The 21,621-nt window shown below is 38.2% G+C and overlaps 1 protein-coding gene across 1 annotated transcript in view; it reads left to right on the top strand.

Moving 5' to 3' along the window:
• LOC111152487 (muscular LMNA interacting protein) overlaps window positions 1-18,198 on the top strand; it is a 155,391-nt gene extending 137,193 nt beyond the window's left edge. Inside the window, exon 14 of the mRNA XM_022510962.1 lies at window positions 18,051-18,198. Coding sequence (XP_022366670.1) covers window positions 18,051-18,198 — 148 coding nt within the window. The remainder of the gene's footprint in view (window positions 1-18,050) is intronic.
• The last annotated feature ends 3,423 nt before the right edge of the window (window positions 18,199-21,621 follow it).

The following is a 21,621-nucleotide window of genomic DNA, read 5'->3' as shown; positions in this document are numbered from 1 at the left end:
TATTTACCTACATGGCACCAACTGAGAACATGATCTGTTTTTAATAAAACAATTCTATTCTTACGACTCTATGGCCTAAGGAATAACCCATTCCAGTTAAATACCCAGTGAAAATAAAGAATTATAGAGGAAACTTTACTAGATCTCAGAAATCCCCCCTTGGCTTTTCTTTCATTTCCTAAAGCTAAGTTTGTCTTTCTTACTACCAGAGTCCCACCTCTTATTTTCAGTCATGTTATTTGTAGATAACTAGTTTTTTAAAAATTTGCTTTGTAATTCCTTTAAAAACTAACAGACTTCAGATTTATCTGATTGGATTTGTCCCTTGTTTGTTTGTTTGTTTATTAACATATAATGTATTATTGCTTCAGGGGTACATGTCTGTGAATCATCAGTCTTACACAATTCACAGCACTCAACATGCCACATACCCTCCCCAGTGTCCACCACCCAACTACCCCATCCCTTTCACCCTTGTCCCCTCCAGCAACCCTCAGTTTGTTTCCTGAGATTGAGAGTCTCTTACGGTTTATTTCCCTCCTGATCCCATCTTGTTTCATTTTTTCCCTTGTTTTTATAAATCATATGATTTTAAAAATACACTTTAAAAAAACTAACTCAAAACAACATTTCCAGTTATAATCTAGTTCAGGGGATCTCAACTCTGGTGGAATATTAGATAGACTCCCCTGGGACTTTTTAAAAGCCCCAGTAGCAGGATTTCACTCTAGGCAAACTAAGTCAAAGATCTCTGAAGGGAACAAAGTGGGTGGTTGTTTGAAAATCTCTCCAGGCTGCACAAATGGGTGACAAGAATTGAGATTTTCAAATTCTAGCTCCTTTCTTGATAATCTAGGAAAACAAATAAGTTATTCGATCTCAGAAAAAAAAATTTGAAAGTAAAAGCAGGAGAATCCTCAAGAAATTTGTTTCAGGGAATTCTTTGAATTAATAGAAAAAACGGGGTCACATATTTCTGCCTACCATGATACAGATTTAACATGTGCTTTCTTTCACCTGGTAGGTTAATTTTGAGAATTAACCCAATTAATTTTGAGAATCTATTCTACATTAAGATTCACTAAAATTTTCTTAGTAAAACCTAAGATTTCTTTGTGTTTTCTTTGATATTCCACAAGAGCTTGGAAAATCTTTAGGCTGGGCCAAGCTGAGTGTGGGGAGTTTCATGGGAGATAGTACATTCCAAAGGATTTTTTTATTTAGCATTTTATATGGTACTTTAAAAAATTCTTGGCCAGTGATGAACCCTCATACAAACAGATGAAATCCCTAAATAATTGATTTGACCTGATCAGTTTTCAAAGAAGCTCACTTTCATACTTGTCAATTGTTCACTCACAGCAAGGCAGTAATTCCAAAGTAGGTGTATCTATAACACCATCTCATTTATAGCAAACTCCCTGCCTGAGGTAAACGATTTCCACATAGAGTTGCTTAGAAGAAATTAAATTCTAGTTGCAATAATTGTTTCTGATTGTATTTATCATGTCTTGTGAATTCAGCAACTCTTTGATCCACAACTACTCTGTAGCCCTCTTCTCTTTCCGCAGGCTTAATTGTGAACGTTGTAGTGGGGGAAGAGATAGAATCAGACCTGCTGCTCTTCACATTGCCTGCTACACGTAGCCCTGGGTCCATTTTATTTTTCACTTGAGGGTCAATTGATTTCCAAAAACATGATTAGATGCAGTTGACTCTGACCTTTTGGATCTACTTGCTCTTAACACAACTTGAGAGCTAATCATTCACCAGCTGCCCATAAACACATACTAGGCAAATTCTTCTCCTGTTTTCTCATTCCTTCTCTGTGCAGAATTTTGATAAACATTTAAGAGTTGGCAAGATAGCAATAGTGTTAGCAAGGTGACTACAACTGATTTGTTGCTGTGGTGCACATAAGCATTTTGTGCCTATTTTATTTCAAATTCCAGAACCTCCATTGACGTTTCAAATTCTAATCTTAGGGGACAGCACGTCTCGTTCCTTTATCTCCAGTCTCCAGATGAGAACATAGGGAAGAGAAAATGAGTGTCTTGTCCATGGAAGCCACTCTCATTTTCTGGTTTGATTCAAGGGTAAAAACGAAATTATCAAGAGAAATGGGCCCACTCTGTTCCCTTGAGGCAATTTCCCATAAATGTTATTTCTCAAAATCAGGCTTCGATAAATCCTAGATTGCTGAGTTCAAGGTTGTAATCTCGGGCAGGAACTCAGGATCTGGTTATTATTAACTGCTGATTAAAAGAAAATTCATATACTTTGATAGACAACTGCCTAGAGAGCCAGAGTAAATTTATCTAATAAACACAATAACATGAACACCCAAATGGTTAGCCACCCTGCTTAGGTATCCAGGTAGACAAGGCAATGAAAAAGAGAAGGACATTCCTAGTGCAGGTTTGGCACCCCATTGAAATGATTTCTTGGGTTATAAGCCTCCTGCCTGTTTTGGGGAAAAATAATTTTAAAAAATTCTGCTGGCCCAGAAATCATCTTCTTAAATATAGTAGAGAAAGGAAACACTTTTGTTATTAAATAAGCATTAAACCAGAACGTTATATGCATCACAATCACACAGAGATGGCAAAGACGGGTAGAAATCTCACCCTTCACATAGTCAAGAGGATACAACCCATTATATACACGTTTGTCAAGATAAACAATAATTCAATGCATCCTCAAGTAATGACTTGGCAGTAGTATTTATTATACATAGTTCACCCTAAATTGCCTGGCAATTGGGGCAACCATGTTAGTTAATTGCCTTTATGCCAAGCAAAAGTACACTTTTCATATCTTTATGATAAGAGTTAGTTTTACCACTTGGAGCCAGGTGTCCGCTAAACTTAGCCAAAGTTAGGCTCTTACCCTCTCTCAGAGACTAGAAAACAGGGAAGCTGTCTCATCTGGACATTTTATACAAAGGAATGGTTCTCAAAGGCCTTGAGAAAGACATTGCTGGGTCTTAAAGCTGACAAAATGCCCACTGACTTTTCAGAGGAATGAATATGTATTTCCAAGGGAGTCAATTACAGTGACGAGTTTTTTTAAAGTAGATGCTCTATGAAGGAGGGAGGGAAATTGCTTCCCATATTTTCTTTTATGAAAGATTTATTTATTTATTTACTTATTTATTTTAGTGGGGTGGGGGAAGGAGCTGAGGGAGAGAATCTTCTACAGACTCCCTGCTGAGCAAGGAGCCAGTGCAGGGCTCAGTCTCACCACCCATGAGCTGAAACCTGAGTTGGATGCTTAACTGACTGAGTCACAGAGATGCCCAGCTTCCCTTATTTTCAACAAAGAGAATGAAGCCTCTTCTTTTTAATTTCCCTTTGTTCTTTCAACTGGTGGACAAGGGGCAGATCTGCAATCTGAAAGTCTTACTCTGAAGTAGTCAATAAAAAGACAAGCAAGTGTCATTTATTTTTCTTTTCTAGGGACACAGCTGAATCAAATGTAAGAGAGGTGGGGGTTTTGTAAAACTGAGGTCCCTCCTTCAAAGTCATCTCAATAGATTATTGTTGGTTTGGGCATTGTCATGAGTCATGGTAAAGCTGAGCAAAAGTCAGGGAACTAAGTGGACTTACATTCCTCTGTGTGCTAATTTCTCAAGATAAACAAAATAAGATCAGGGCTTATAATTATTTGGAGCTCAGGTTATCCAGATATTAAATGTTTTGACCCCAGATTTAATGTGATGCTCTCTGGTATCCGTTATATGTATATTATCTATCTATCAGGCTACTTTTATAGCACGCTTAATTACTGCATGTTTTATAACTCTGGCTTCTGGACAATAAATTCTGATCTGGATCTTGTGTTTTCACACCGAAGTTAGTAGTTACATAAATGTCCAAAATACATTTAAAATCTTTTGGAAAACAATGAGTATATAGCAATACGATTATATATATTTCCTGTAAATAACATTTTTGGGGGAAGTCTGGTTTCATAGTTACAAGGGCACATACGTAGATTGTTTTGCTTTCTTTTGGCAGAGAAAAGTATACATGAATGGTTTTGTATAAGAAGGGAAAAAAACTCACACATCACATTCTTTTAAGAAATGCTTTCTGTAACATTGGTTTAAAGTTTTACACCCTACATTACTTATTATCCAAAGTTCACTAAAAAAATTGGGATTTGAGTCCCTTCAAAATTATGATGTTTAAAAATGCCTTAAGTTCTTATTTATATTTTCTTATATCCAAAATAAGTGTGTTGCTCAACTGGCAGCGTGAGACAATCCCGAGCCTCAACTACCAGGGGGCTCGTCTGAAACATAGGATTTATTTATTTATCTTATTAATGAACTTCATCTCTCTGAAATGTCAGACCTTTGTTTTTCCCAAGTTATTGAATGCCGTATGTACTGAGATTGGCAAAGGTAATTAAAGACTTCACAAAATGTCGAAAATCCCCCAACTCTACCTGTCATAGCATAATGCATCCCTTCAAACTGCGAAACTGTGATTCCAGACATGACTTTGATCTGCCCATGAGTTCAGGAAGAACTGAGAAATAGTGCTGGGTTTGCCAGCATGGTCACAGCAGATGAGCTACCTAGTCCTCTTCGATCTGACTTAATTACTTACATAATTATAAATCGTAAATGAAAAGAATTCAGAGGACATTGAGTCTAGTATTTGACTGAATGTTACTATCCTGTCTGTACTTATATCCTTGCATATCATCTGTTTAAGTACTTTCAATGATGCAGTTGATCATTTATAAGCCAGACACAATATGGGTTTTCATATATGGCCAAGACAGTCTAATGACTACACCACCAACAAAAACAAATAGAAAACACTGGACAAACCAGGGTTTAATTTCAAATGCTGTGGCCTTGGGCACTATATTTAATTTTTTTGAGCCTCAATTTCATTCTCTGTAAAATGAGATCAAGGGATAATGGTGAAGATTTGCATTTATGCATGCAAAGTGCTGAGTGTATAAAATACCTAACACTTCATAAGCATTAGCTAAAGGATGATGATTCCTTTAAATCTCTTGCAGTATTAGCTACCAAATGTTGGTACTTTCAGGAAAATCAAATAGACAGTAGTTTTTATTTGTTAGAAAAGGAGAAGATGCGATTTAGTCATTTCCTCCTTTTATTTTAAAGCTTTGGAGAACCCCAGATGATGAAAACTACAACTTAGGTATTTCATGACTACTGATTTTCTGTGGCCAGAAAAAATTAGTGCAGTGGTGGAGCTACCCCCTTGTTTTGGTAGCCTTTTCCTTTCCTCCTCCTTCTCATCTAACAAATGTAGTTTCTCCTAAATGATACAGAATGTGTCCACGTTTCACAACTCTGCTTCGCTGCTTGGCCATACAATACTCAGGTTTCTGGTCTGCTTTACTTAGCCCTTGTACATAGCTGGTGCTTCTTTTGGAGTCAGGTCTCCCAGACCATGGCTTCATCATCCTGTGATCCAGCCCAGGGCAAAACAGGGAGACTTGCTTACAGAAGAGCAGTGGGCCTCTTCTCTTCTCCACCTGCCATTTTGGAATGCTCCATTGGTACCCAGAAGTATAAAGTTATGGACATCTCCTTCCATTAGTGCCATTTCGTCATTGTTCAATCAGAGTGCTATTTTAGAACTAAATTTCTCTTCTGCCCTTATCTCTGATACTTTCTTTTAAACTTCCTTTCTTGACTTGTTAATCTACTTAATCCCTCCATTAAGTTTATATCTTCTGTGCTGGAGAGTCCAACCTTGTCAAATAGGAACACATGGAGATGGATGGATAAAGAAATTATGAAAATCACTCCCATGTCACACAGTAGCATTATAAATCCAGTTGAATCAGTATATGGAACAACAACAAAAACAACAATAGGAGCCCCACTTGCTGTCTGTCTTTTGTAATGGTCCATTTTGCAAAAGCTAGGATTTGTTCCAGTCCCACTTCTCGTTCCCTCCTTGTCTGAGAGATTACATTCTAGGGAATGGTGGAGTCATCAGCACTAAAGGAAAGGGGTGGGACAGCAGTCAAGTGATGAGTGGGTGAGGGCTTATGGGTGGGATGTGGAAATGCTGTACCTTAAGGCTGCACCAGCCCCCCAAAGCCTTCATAACCCTTTGCATGAGGCCAGAGCTGCTTGCTGAACTCTCAAGAGATCAGAGTTTGATGTGAAGGTACAGCTGTAGGTCTTTATTATGCCGTTAATTGTGTAACAAGAAAATAGCTCCTAAGGGGAAAATAAAAATTTCCCACTATAAATAATTTTTTATATGAGACTCTATGTCCAAATGCTAATATATACATTTTTAGGTGTATTTTTGGTGTTTTATTTATCTCATCAACCTAACTACTATTTCCTCTTGTTTCGTAGCAATGAAGTTGGAGCAGAAGCTGGAAACAGGCTGCGCTAAAGTTTTCTGGAATGCTGGTGCTAATCACTTGCTAGATTTGATGTTTAATTTTTTTTTTTCCTATGAGTGTTTCCTTTATGAACTGCAGTAGAAGTAAAAAAAAAAAAAAAAAGTGTCCTGCAGGCATATAACATCACAGTACCCTACTAACACCCAGCATAGAAAAGATTTATCTATAGCTTCTTGCACCACTGTTAGAGCCTTTAATGCCTTCTATTAAGCTGACAACAATATTAACATGCCCCTATATTTAGCTGCCAAATAAAGAAGAATCATGGGTAAATAGAAGAATGGTTGTGACTATTTTTCAACACCACTTTTATTTAATGCATACATTACTTACTGAATCAGGTTTTATTTCCCTTTAGATTGATTGGTTGATTTTTTTATGTGTTAAAAAAATGAGCAACTTTTAAGAAATGAGCCCCTGCCCGCTTTCAGGGGATGCTAATATTCAGAGGTTCATTGTGGTGATCTTGAACATGAGAAAGTTGGCATTTCACATAACTCACACAGTTTTCCTGTTCTGTTTGGGTTCCATGTTACCAGGACAGACCCCGTATTAGGGGCAGTCCAGTGATGTTGAGCTTCATGTTGTTGGGATGTTCTTCACATTGTGGTTTCTCTGTTGTCACACAATTCTTGTGAAGGCTACTTCTGAGTCAGTTCATTCTTATAATCTTGGGAGCAGTAAAGACCACAGAGCAAAACCATACTTTGATGACAATCCTGGGATTCCACTCTACAGCATATCTAATGCTCACCATATTGGCCATTGGTCCTAGTCTTGTCTACCTGGTTTCCTTCTTATAACTTTCTGTCCATCTGGGAAGCCTAGAGCAATATGCACTAATCAGGAAACCATGGCAATTCCAGACAGGGAGCTCCTGGTAGCAGGTGAGCCTTGGTAATGGCTCCTCTACTTACTTCTTGCACATAATCCTTGTTCCCTTGGAGCCGGCTCTGTTTGAACCACAGTTCTCTTAGACCACTGCTGCATTACCCCACAATCCTGCCCAAGGCAAAGCAGGGAAAGTTGTCTACCAAAGAACAACTGTTCTTTCTCATTCTCTACCTGCCATTTTTGGAATGATCTACTGTCAGTCATGGATTGGTACCTGAAAATACAAAGCTTTCCTATCATCTCCATTAGCATATGAAGGCAGCAGAGCTTTGGTAAAGCTCTCTGTTCATCTTTCCCAAAAAAACACTATTTCTCTATCAACCTGCTACACGGTGTGAGGCATCACTTTAGAGTATTAGTAACAATTTCATACTCCCTGTGTTCTTCTCATGTGCCAGGCCTCACACCAAGTGCTTCATTTCAATTTAACCTAACCTTCACAATGAGACTGCAAGGTAGGTAATATTATTACTTATATTTTATGTTTGTGAGAACAGATTCTAAAAGATTAAATCGAGCTCATAAGTGGTAGAGGCAGAATTCAAATCCAGATACTCTGACTCAAAGACCACCCATTTATTAAACCTTTCATTCATTCATTCTTTTTTTTTTTTTTTTTTTTGTGACCTTGGGTATGAAAAGTTGAGTTTATCACACTTTTCAGTTCATGGCAGACTGCTGTAATAGGTCTGGGCAAGTCCTTCCCCAACGTATTTATTGGTTAGATGATTGCTTAACTTTATAAATAATATCTGTCTTTCCTTCCCATGCTATAGGCATACATTCTTATGTGTTTAATGTATAGTCCCTACTTACATGTTTTGAAGATGTGCATTGCTTTTGTCTGAATATATAAGAATCATAAATGATATTGTTTCTATTTTGTTTCTTTTTTTTCTCCCAGCACTATGGCTTTTAAGTTCTTGGTTTATTTTTTAAGATTTATTTATTTATTTGAGAGAGAGGGAGCGGGGGGGGGGGGGCAGAGGAATTCTGAGAGGGAGAGGGAGAGAAACTCAAGCAAACACCCAGTTGAGCACAGAGCTGGATGTGGGGCTCGATCCCATGACCCTGAGATCATGACCAGAGCCAAAATCAAGAGTCAGAAGTTTAATCTACTGAGCCACCCAGTCACCCTGGTTTTAAGTTCTATTCACAATGCTCTGTAAATGTCAAATGGATTATTTCTGCACAGCTGTGTTGTATGTTTTCATCACTTATCACTTAGCCACCTGTCCATTGGTAGTCTTCCAAGTTGTTTTCCTCTATCAGGTATGGTTGTGATGCACCACCTTACATATACTCCCTTGTGGATTTTTTTTTTTTAAGATTTTATTTATTTATTTGAGAGAGAGAGAATGAGAGGAGGAAGGTCAGTGGGAGAAGCAGACTCCCTACCGAGCAGGGAGCCTGATGTGGGACTTGATCCCAGGACTCCAGGATCATGACCTGAGCTGAAGGCAGTGGCTTAACCAACTGAGCCACCCAGGTGTCTTCCCTTGTGGATCTTTTTGAGAATTTCTCTGAAGTATATACCTAGGATTTGAATTGTTTAATCATAAGTACTCATGTATTTGATTTGACTAAATCCTCTCAGAATGCTGCTCTTTAGAGTGGACATATCCATTTTTATTCCCCCCACCAACAATGCTTTAGGGCTCTTCTATCCCTGGGTTCTTCTCTACTTTTGAAGATCTGAACTTTGAAACAGGCTATACCATCATTAAAGGCAACTTCTAAGTTGGGAGTTTTCTTTGAAATGCTGTCCTATTTATCTTAAGTTTTCCAATTCTCAGAGCCTTTTGTACTCCAACTCATGACAGATGTCAGATATTGGCTTCATTTCATTGATGGGAAACTTGAACCACAAGAGTAATTTGACTGAGGTCACCAAAGTAGTGAATGACAGACCAAGAACAAAGTCTTTTGATTTTCCTACTGTGTTTTTCTAGCCAAACAAGCTATATCTGAACATCACAGTCTAACCTATTTATTCAGATTCTCAGCAAAAATCTTGATTCTTGAGTCTTAAGAGCATGAGTACAGGAAGGGCAAATGTTGGTTGTGGAGACAACATGGAGAATTGGGTGCTTTTTAGTTTGGTTGGTATCAGCTTTCAGTGCCCTGAGTCGCTTAGGAGCACAATGGCTGTCTGTAAGGAGGAAGAGGGTGAGAACAGTGATATGGAATGGACAGATATTGAGGTTGTCTATTTGGGTCCCCCAGGAAGCAGATTCTGAGAAAGATTTAGTGTAAATAGTTTCTCTGGAAGATGACCACAGAGGGAGTGAAGAAGCTAGCTAGGGAAGAGAAGGAAACAGAATCCATTATAAAGCCAATTACTGCAATGGGTAACTGGAGCTCATTCACATGGGGAGTTCAAGGATACAAGGTTGAACACGTCTCACAGTTAATTCAACTCAGAGGAAAGGAAAATGGTAAACATTCTAAAGCTTGACTATCAACCTTCACAGAGCTGTGATTTCTTTCTCCGTAAAAATTTTTTTTCTTTTTTTTCTTTTTTTTACTTTTCATTGTGCAAACCTAATAGGACTTATTATTTTCTTGTGATATTTCAATTTGGAAAATATGGAAAGTCTAGTGAATATTGTTCTGTATGATCTTTGAAATAAAGTGCAAGAAGGAAGAGTTAGTTGAAAGCTTAATAATAAAGGAATACCTTCAGAATTGTATTTATTGGACAAACAGAAAATTTTGCACTTAGGCTTGGGAACAAAAATCCTTCTGGAATGCCATGGATTTCCACATTTGAAAGAAACTGTATCATCTAGAAATTAAATCAACTGTGTGAGAAGATAACTTCATTTGCAAGAGGAAGAGATTGTTTTGCTTAGAGCAAGTCTAGAGTCCATGGAATAATTGAATAGTAATTAGGAAATATTACTCAATTTGTTTAAAATATATATTACATGTTGGGGACTTCATGTTTCTATGGTATGTTGTAAAATTCAACATTATTTCCTCTCATGTTTTAGAATGTTCTTCTTAACTAATTAATTTAAAGATTTTATTTACTTATTCAACAGATTGAGAGAGAAAGAGCACAAGTAGGCAGAGCATCAGGCTAGAGAAAGGAAGAAGCAGATGCCCTGCTGAGCAAGGAGCCTGATATGGGATTCGATCCTAGGACCCTGGGATCATGACCTGAGCTGAAGGCATTCTCTTAGCCAACTGAGCCACCCCGATGCCCCAATAATTTATTTGACCAGAAACTGATTTTTCTTCTTTAATTTATACTTTAATGAATACACCTTAATTTCTTATAAACATTTTTCCTCATGGATTTATTTGGAATTGTTCAGCCTCACTTAAGCACCTGAGTCCAGATTTTCCCAAGTGGGATAAAATTTAAATATGTATGTTTTCCTCCAAGTTTTCAGTCCCACCACTAAGCACAGATTTTACTTGTAGAAAAAGAGCTAAATCTCTAAACAGAAATGTCTTGAACTGCTATGGTAATTTTTGTTGAAGGACCAACCCTAACCTCCAATAAACAGGAGTCTGGATGTATGACATCTTTAGGGTTTCTAAAAATACAAGTTGAAAATTATAGTTCCATTTGGTTTTATCTTTTCCTCAAGAAGGGTAAAGAAAAAAAATGAACAGTTTATCATGTTGATAAAACAATGAAAAGCCATGTGAAATAAGTTATTTGGAAGCAACATTTAGCTCAGAGCAGCCAATATTAATAGTATTAGGGTGCATTTTAAATTGATAATATTTAATTATTTTTGTTTTAAGCTTGTCTAGAGAAGATTTCATCTTTGACAAACACACACACACATACGCAGTTATTCCTAACATTATATTTATTGCAAGAGTGGGTGTTGAGGTGCTGTGCTCACGTAGGCAAGAAAATGGAGCAGTTTTAGGTAACAACTTTCCAGACAAACTAGCTGTGACTTCTTAGGTACCCATCAGTCTACCTTTATGAGGCTCAGTTTTTTCATCTGCAAAATACGTGCCAGACTAGATTTTTCTTCACTTGGTTTCCTTCCAACCAAAATAATTATGTGAATTTATTACTTGGTTTTAGGAAATTCTCCTCTACATTCTGAAACTGAGGAACAAAATAATTTGGGAAATATGGCATATTTTAGCCCTCTGGGTCTCTTACAATCTTGGCGGGATCTTTCACAGTGACCAAGACCACTTGTATCAGAATGAGTGAGGCTGTTTTTTTAAAAGATCATTTTCTGTTCCTTTCCCATACCTATTGAATTAGAATATATGAAGTGGGGCTCAGAAATCTGCTTTTTAAATAAAATCTATGGGTTATTACTATGCAGATGAACTTTTGATAAGTGTAGATTCTCAGATCAGTATAATAGGTAAGCAGGAAGAATAAGGATATATTCCATGGCTAAGATAAGCATGTGATGACATTGTTTGTTTTACTTATGGTGGGAGGGAAAAAGAGAGAACCTATATTAAGTGTTTGTACATCAATTGAGTAAGGGCAAATAGTATAATTAAACTGAATACAGTTAGGCTAAGTATATGATAGAACTAGTAAATGATCTAGAACTGGAAATATACTACTGAGTATAGTTTTGAAGAAGAGAAAAGTACTCACCATTGTTTCAGTTGTAAATAGTAATAATTTAGAATAGATCTTAAGTCAAATATGCAGAAGGGAACATTGGGATGATTAAAGGAACAGTTTATATTCTTTATTTTCCTTCCATGTGCCAATTGACACCAAGGAATGAAAGAACTAGCAACTGATATGAGCCCCTAAAAGGCCCAAGATCAGAGACAGATTCCTTTATATATTTTACCTCATTTTAATTTAATTATTCCCAAAGTCAAACAAGGTGTACATTATTGGCACAGTAATGCTGAGAAGTAAGCTGAGGTTGAGAGATATTAAATCTCAAGGCTAGACAGGATGTGACAGGATTGGACTTCAATTTTGGTCTCTTCTTTGTTCCAAATTCCTTTACGTTATATAAGAGCTTTTCCATTTTTCTCCTGCTACATGCCAGAGAACTAACTCTCCCATGGAAAACACATTCCCTTCTTTAAGGGCACAACACCAGGACCTACTAACTAGAGATCATAACAGGTGGGAACCTCTTCACCAGCTTGGGCAGCAAACAGTTTCAAGTCCTTTATTTTTGAGACTGATAATTTACGTCTGCCCTTGCCTTATGCGTGGGTAATCTGACTGTCCATATCTTGACATTGTTCTCTGGTGTCCTTTGCCCAAAGACTTCTTCATGCATGATGATCCCCCTTTGGGAACCTAGCTTCCACTTCCCTCAGCCAATCTTCCCGGGCAACATATTGTTCAAGCAATTCTTCCCCAGTTAACAAAATCTGCCTTAAGGTGACTTGTTTCTTAACTAGAGAGAACTAATGTATTCTTTTATTTTAAAGAAATTCTGCCTCACTTAGCACTCTATCATGATAGAAGAGGCTTTCGCGATTATGTGTGTTTCAGTGGTGTGCCAGCTGTCTTTCACTCCTTTTTCTTAGAATGCTTTACCACTCTGATTTTTGAAAACTGCTGTTATATATGCCACCCTGTTCCCTGAAGAGTCAAGGAAGCCTAGCGTGATTCATTCACCATTTCAGAATACGGTTGCTAAATCAATCTCAATATTATATATAGAATGCCACCTCTAGTTAAGACTGGCTTGGACACATACACTTGCAAAAAGAAATCCAATGCCCTCTCCAAGATTCCTGTGAATTTGCAAGGATTTCTTTCCTAACCTCCTCTACAACAAGCTCCCAGGTCCTGTGGAATATTCATACCCTGCTCTTTATCTTGCTGCTGTACTCTCACAGTGTCTTCAGTGTGGGTTACCATCAGTTTACGATGATGTCCTCCTAAAAGTCCCCTCCAACAAGGTATGCAAGGACATTTATTGGAGATTTGTGGGCAATGTTGAAGAATGGGGGAGACAAGTTCATTTAGCATGGTATCAGAGGGTAGCCTATTTAATTTGGATTTTTGACTTCCCTGTTCTTAAAAGGGAATGAGCCATTTAATGCCAAATCCGTGTCTTCAGTTTCTACCTTGGAGCTTAGGGTTCTTCTCCATTTTTTGACTTCTTAGTTCCATTCCATGCTTAGATTGCTTCTTCATTTTTATGCATCACTGTTAATATCTCTTTTTCAGATCTTCTCCCTACCCAGCCAAGTAGTTTATTGATTTTCCTAAATAAAAATGTTTTCTTTCCTCAGAGCCTTTCCCAAGAGTTAAATAATAATATTAATAATAACGATGATGATGATGATGACATACCATGAATGTACAGGGAGTAGTAGCATCCAAAACTTTCAGCTAAAAATCTACCATAACTTTTTTCTCTTTTTCTTCCTTTAAAGAAAGCAAAAATGTGACAAAATATAAGTAAATTGGAATCATCACAGTAAAAAATAATAATAAAACCAAAAACTATTGTGCTTTGTCTGCTCTGGAGTTGTTCATTCCGGCATCCTCTGTCTAAGGAAGCCGTAACTGGATATAGGGCTTCCATGCCAAGCCGTTTTCAGCCCCTTTTACCTTCAAACCTATCAGCTTCTTCTTCTTCTTCTTTATTTTAAAGATTGTATTTATTTACTTGACAGAGAGACACAGTGAGAGGGAACATAAGCAGGGGGAGTGGGAGAGGGAGAAGCAGGCCTCCCTCTGGGCACGGAGCCTGATGTGGGGCTCGATCCCAGGAGGGTCCTGGGATCATGACCTGAGCTGAAGGCAGAGGCTTAATGACTGAGCCACCCAGGGGCCGCGAAACTTCCATATTCTTAATCGTCTTAGTCACTGACATGTCCAGGCCCCCTTCAGATTAGCAGTTTGGGTGTGCGTCACATCCTGGGCTCTAATCTGACACTTCCCTCAGGAGCTCATCCTTTAAAGCTGTGGACCTATAATCTAGAAAATTCGCCATATTCTGTCTCTTGTGCAGCTATGGTGATTTCAGGCCCCAGCACCAACCCATATGGAAAATAGGTGGGAGGTTATTAGACTTGAACCATTTGGGAGTCTTAACTGTGTACAACAATATGTAACTCTGCTTACATATTGAATAATAAGCTATGTTGAAGGTGACCTGTGCTTTCCACTCTATCTTAGAAGTAGGTAGCAATATTGGGAGAAACGGTGAAAAGTGCCATTGATGGAAAATACACTTGACTTTCTGGAAAAATGCCCAGAAAACTTTTCAGTTTCTATTGACTGGCTACGTGAGAGTTGTACTTACTTCAGAGGATTTAAATGGAATAGAATACGTGAGGCTAAGGTTTGCACATCAAGCCTGAAACCCAAAGTCATTTTTGTTTCATAAGACAACTTTTTAGGCTTATTAAAAAATATTCCATGTCAGACCATTTCCTTGGTAAATGCTTTATCACTACAATTAATAAAAATTATAAATGGAAACCTGAAGCTGACTGAATGGTCCTTTCAGGTTGCATCCCACTTCCATTTATGCTTACAGCCAGAACGTTACTAAGAAAATGTGCTTTGTTCACTTGATAAGTTTCTGCTTTGTTGAACTGCCCCTGGGGAATGAGTTTTAGATATTTCCTATGAGGACAACTTTTCTTCTATTGAGGGCCATCCAGACACAAGCTCGGTGAAGGTTTTCCTGGCAAACACTTTTTAGCTACCTCTTAGGGCATGGGAGCTGTCAAGATGGGCTGTCAAATGAGTCCTTCATTTTTAATCCAGTCACATTCCCCCAGTCTCTAAGTGCTTCCAAACTTATTTACCAGCACACACACACACACACGCACACTTTCTTTTCCTCACATACATACTTACACACACAAATAGACATACTCCTATACTTTATCATTAGCAGCTGAATTATAGGCATTTTTAAAATTTTGATGGCTATAGAATAAGCTTCTTTCAAATATTTCACAGCAGACCAATGAACACATGAGATGGTATATGTAAGCCTTTGTGTAGGTCCAAAGTATAAAGCTTTTAGACAACCCTTTCCTACAAGAATGGTAAACCTCTGACATAATCTCCCCATCTCCCATCCTATACTCATGGAAGAATCTTTTTCCAGATCATGGCCTCGAGCTATGGACTTTAGGTTTGGTTTTAGAATCCTCCATTTAGAGCTCCAGGTATCCATAATTAAATAGTAGCTTACATTCAGAATGAAATCTGTGATGGCCTCTGCCCTGAACTGTTGCAAGTTAGCCATTAGACAATTCTTTCCTCTGTAGTCTTCTTTTTCTTCAAGAACCATTCTCTCTGGCTGTCTGAACCAACTCAGGTCCCCCAAACTCCCCTTATCCCTGAGCAAGTGAGGTCTATGCCTTGGACTCTGCACTGTCGGAAACTCTGAGCTTTGGAGTGTGTTCCTCAAAAATATCCAAACTCCTCTTTCATTGCTCAAATGAGTCAGAGTTGACAGTACCACTCAAACCAGGCCTCCTAAGTTTGTAGAAGGAACTTTATACCTTTCATCCCTATCCTCTCTTTCTCCTGTTCAGGGTATCTTGACCCTCAATCTTTGGGTCTACCAGGTACTCTGGGTTGTTCCAAGGTTCTATGGTCTAGCCCCAATTCTAGGAAAGTGATCTGGTAAGAAGATCACTCTGGCTGCCTTAATGTGCTATATCTTTCACAGAATCATGCAAGATCAGACGTCTACATGGAGCTGACGTGTTGTTTTTGCTGACTCCAATTGCTCTTTTAGACAGAGGGGTTTCCAAACACAGTCTTCCTGCAATGTTAACACCATTTGTGTTCTACCACATCTTTCCTTCCTACTAATTACCCTCCAACACTTTATTTATTTATTTATTTATTATTTTATTGCAGGAAAGAAATACTACTCCCAATATTTGCTTCCAAAATTGAAAACTTACTTGTTCTGGTTCCTAATGTTACTGGAACCTACTGCCATTGGTTTCTTAAGAAGGGGCATAGAACTAATTCAGGTCAATGGTATTTAAGAGGAAGTACACTTGGGGTCTTCTAGTAAGGATTTCTTAGTTCTCAAAAATGGAAACAACTTAGAACTTCCATTGTTAGTTGAAAATATCCTAAATCAAAATTGTATTTAACACATCTAATCTAGCAAACATCAAAGCTTAGCCTAACCTATCTTAACCGTGCTTAGAACACTTACATTAGCCTACTATTGGGAAAAAAATAATCTAACACAAAGTTATATATATGTTTTATAATAAAGCATTGAATATCTTATAATTTATTGACTACTATATTACTAAAAGTGAAAAACAGAACAGTTTATGGTTATAGGCATACCTCATTTTATTGTGCTTTACTTTGTTGTGCTTCATGGATATTGTGTTTTTTACAAATTATAGGCTTGTGGCCTCCCTTCATTGAGCAAGTTTATTATTGTACCATTTTCCCAACACTATTTGTGTACTCTGTGTATCTGGGTAACATTTTGGTAATTCTCACAATATTTCATTAAAGATCATTATTATTATATTTAACATGGTTATCTATGATCAGTGATCTTTGATATTACTTTATAATTGTTTTGGGGCACCATGAACCATGCCCAAATAAGATGGTGAACTTGATCGATAAATGGCGTGTATGTTCTGACTGCTCCTCTGGCCTCTAAGCGTTCAAGTGAAAGGAAGAGCTGCACATCTCTCACTTTAAATTAAAGCCAGAAATAATTAAGCCTAGTAAGGAAGGCATGTCAAAAACCAAGGTAGGTTGAAAGGTCTCTTGAACCAAATAGTTAGCCAGGTTGCGAATGAAGGCAAGGAAAATTAAAAGCGCTACTTCAGTGAATATACTTAGGATAAGAAAGCAAAGCGGCCTTATTTCCAATATAGAGAAAGATTTTGTGGCTTGGATAGAAAATCGAACTAGTCACAACTTTCCGTGAAGCCAAAGCCTAATCCAGAGCAAGGCCCTAACTCTCTTAAGTTCTCTGAAGGCCAAGAGAGGTGAGGAAGCTGCAGAAGAACAGTTTGAAGACAGCAGAGGGAGATTCATGAGGTTTAAGGAAAGAAGCCAATTCCACAACATCCAAGTACAAGGTGAAGCAGCAAGTGCTGATGTAGATGCTGCTGCAAATTTTTCAGAATATCTAGCTAATTAATGAAGGTGCTATACTAAACAGGAGATTTTCAGTGTAGATGAAACAGCCTTATATTGGAAGAAGGTGTCATCTAAGACTTTCATAGCGAGAGAGGAAAAGTCAATGCCTGGCCTCAAACCTTCCTAGGACAGGCTGACTCCTCTGTTAGAGGCTAATGCATTTGGTGACTTTTGGTTGAGGCCAGTGCTCATGCACCATTTGCAAAAATTCTAGGGCCCTTAGGAATTATGCTAGATCTAATTTGCCTGTGTTGTGTAAATGGAACAACAAAGCCTGGATGACGGCACATCTGTTTATGACATGGTTTACTGCCTATTGTAAGTATACTATTGAAACCTACTACATAGGAAAAAAGATTCCTTTCAAAATATCACTGCTCATTGATAATGCACCTGGTCATCCAAGAGCTCTTCTGAGGATGTACAATGAGACTAATATTATTTTCATGTCTGCTAACACAACATTCTACAGCTCATGGATCAAGGAATAATTTCAACTTTCAAGTCTTATTATTTCAGAAATACATCTTGTAAAAATGTAGCTGTCCTAGATAGTGGTTTCTCTTAGGTTCTGGGCAAACTAAATTGAAAATCTTTTGTAAAAGATTCACCATTCTTGGTGTCATTAAGAAAATCTGTGATTCATGGGCAGCTGTCAAAACATCCACACTAATGAGCACTTGGAAGAAGTAGATTCCAACCCTCCAATGGAGGACATTGAGGGGTTCAAGACTTCCATGGAGGACGTAATTGCAGACAGAGTGGAAATAGCAAGAGAACTGGAATTAGGAGTAGACTGAAGATGTGCCTGAGCTGCTACAAGCTAATGATAGAACTTGTATGGCTAAGAAGTTGTTCTCTATGAATGAGCAAAAAAGTGGTTGCTTAAGATGGAATGTACTCCTAGTGAAGATATTGTGAAGACTGTTGACATGACAACTAAGAATTTAGAATATTAAATAAACTTAGATGATAAAGAAGCAGCAGCATTTGCAGGATGGGAGTCCGATTTTAAAAGGATTCTACTGTGGGTAAAATGCTATTAAATACCATCACATGATAGAGAGAAATTGTTTGTGAAAACTAGAGTGAATTGATGAAGCAAACTTTACTGTTGTCTTATTTTAAGAAATTGCCACGGCCACCCCCACCTTCAGCAACCACCACCTTGATCAGTCACCAGCCATCAACATGGAGGCAAGACCCTCAACCAGCAAAAAGATTATGATTCACTGAAAACTTAGATGATGGTTAGCATTTTTTAAGCAATAAAGTATATTTAATTTAATTTAATTTTATTTTATTCATTTTTTCAGTGTTCCAAGATTCATTGTTTATGCACCACACCCAGTGGTCCTTGCAATATGTGCCCTCCTTAATACCCACCACCAGGCTCACCCAACCCCCCCACCCTATCCCCTCTAAAATCCAGTTTGTTTCTCAAAGTCCACAGTCTTTCATGGTTCGTCTCCCCCTCCAATTTCCCCTAATTCACTTTTCCTTTCCTTCTTCTAATGTCCTCCATGTTATTCCTCATGTTCCATGAGTAAGTGAAACCATATGATAATTGACTTTCTCTGCTTGGCTTATTTCACTCAGCATAATCTCCTCCAGTCCCATCCATGTTGATACAAAAATTGGGTATTCATCCTTTCTGATGGCTGTGTAATATTTAAGAGTAGAGCAGAGAACAATGAGTTAGAAACTAGAGATACAGTAGAGCACACCAATGAAACTAGAAGTCGGTTCTTTGAAAGAATTAATAAGGTCAAAAAACCATTGGCCAAACTAATCCAAAAGAAAAGAGAGAGGACCCAAATTAATAAAATTATGAACGAAAGGGGAGAGGTTATGACTAACACCAAGGAAATAGAAATGATCATCAGAAATTATTATCAACAGCTATATGCCAATAAGTTAAGCAACCTAGAAGAAATGGATGCATTCCTGGAAACCTGTAAAACTTCCAAGACTGAAACAGGAAGAAATTGACAACCTGAACAGACCAATAACTAGTAACAAGTTTGAAGCAGTGACCAAAAACCTCCCAAAAAACAAGAGCCCAGGACCTGATGGATTTCCTGGGAAATTCTACCAAATATTCAAAGAAGCAATAATACCTATTCTCCTGAAGCTGTTTCAAAAAAATAGAAACAGAAGGAAAACTTCCAGACTCTATATAGCCAGCATTTCCTTGATCCCCAAACCAGGCAAAGATACCATCAAAAAGGAGAATTTCAGACCAATATCCCTGATGAATATGGATGCCAAGATTCTTAACAAGATCCTAGCTAATAGGATCCAACAGTATCATCCACCATGTCATCCACCATGACCAGGTGGAATTTATCCCTGGGATGCAAGGGTGGTTCAACATTTACAAATCAATCAATGTGATCGAACAAATCAATAATAGAAGAGAGAAGAACCACATGGTTCTCTTAATTGATGCAAAAAAAGCATTTGACAAAATACAGCGTCAGTTCCTGATTAAAACTCTTCAAAATATAGGGATAAAGAGAACATTCCTCAACTTCGTAAAATCCATCTATGAAAAACCCACAGTGAATATCATTCTCATTGGAAAAGCTGACAGCCTTCCTACTGAAATCAGGAACACGAAAAGGATGCCCAGTCTCACCACTGTTGTTCAACATAGTACTAGAAGTCCTAGCAACAGCAATCAGAAAACAAAAACAAATAAAAGGTATTCAAATTGACAAAGAAGAAATCAAACTCTCTCTCTTCGCTGATGACATGATACTTTATATGGAAAACCCAAAAGAATCCACCCCCAAATTACTAGAACTCATACAGCAATAAAGTATTTTTAAATATGGGTATGTACATTTCTTTTTCATATATAATGCTATTGCACACTTGATAGACTACAGTGTGCTGCACATATAACTTTTTTTTTTTAAAGATTTTATTTATTTATTTGACAGAGAGAAATCACAAGTAGGCAGAGAGGCAGGCAGAGAGAGAGGAGGAAGCAGGCTCCCCGCTGAGCAGAAAGCCCGATGTGGGGCTTGAACCCAGGACCTGGGATCATGACCTGAGCCGAAGGCAGCGGCTTAACCCACTGAGCCACCCAGGCGCCCCAACATATAACTTTTATATGCACTGGGAAATAAAAAAATTCATTTGACTTGCTTTATTGTGATATTTGCTTTATTACGGTGGTCTGGGACCAAATGTGCAGTATCTCTGAGGTGCACTGAAATATCTAGACTTGTTCAGTGTGGAACAAGAGGGTTGGATTAGTGTCAGAGTGAGGAAGTTCATGGAGTCATGTTTCATTGTATTATTAAAGTTTCAGATGAGAGGGGGTAACAAGTTCCTACCAAGGCAAGGAGTTGAGAGACCAGATCAGCATATGGCAACCGTCTGTGTTGAGCAAGAGATTGGCCTTGGTAAATTGGAAGCTTCTATCCAATTGTTTTTCCCAATATAAGAACATTAGACTACTCTCAGAACTGAACAAAAGTTGAACATGACTATTTCAGAAAGTCCAAGTACATCTAGAGGTTCTGAGTTGTATTTTAATGACTTGCTTAAAGTTGTAACAGCTACTTTGAGGAAGTCCCCTCAGACCACAGGAGAACCCACAGGTGCGGGGCCCCTCCCCCACCAACACTGGCTTGTTCTCTAGTTTCCGACACTCTCATCCTGCCTTAGGCTGGGCCCTGACTGTGGCTGGGGCTCATCTCCCAACACTGGACAGCTTGGCTCTGTTCTTTCACAGAGATCTCTTCTCAGTGGACTGTGTGGAAATTAAGACACTGACTCTAACTTTGATTCTCAGTGTGAGTGTGGCCAACTCACTACTCTGTTTGGGCTTCTGTTTCCTTATCTTGTGAAGTGAGTGTTCCACTGCCTCCCTTATCAAGTGACATCTCAGAACCTTCCTGGAATTTATACTCTGAGATTCTCTGATTAATAGGTACCAACCCATGTTTTAACAAATGTAAATGATTGTATGACGTCATTAACCCTGTCCAGTTGGCCCAGGGAACTGTAGTCAGAGCTTCAAAGTTCATTAGAAACTAGTCATTAACCAAGGTATCTAAGTCTTGAGTTATATGACATTATTTTCTGAGCAAATGTTCAATGGAATTTCTGGACAAGTATGTCTTACAGATTCCATCACTGCACACATGAGCCTTATTTCCCAGGGCTTTCCCCTCCCTTGCTCTGGTGCTGATATTTTCTTTCCCTAT

Source organism: Enhydra lutris, unplaced genomic scaffold (assembly GCF_002288905.1).
Source record: "Enhydra lutris kenyoni isolate GAN:26980312 unplaced genomic scaffold, ASM228890v2 scaffoldscaffold28, whole genome shotgun sequence".
NCBI lineage: Eukaryota > Metazoa > Chordata > Mammalia > Carnivora > Mustelidae > Enhydra > Enhydra lutris.
Note: the sequence above shows the minus strand (reverse complement) of the source record. Positions and strands in the feature narration are given on the sequence as shown.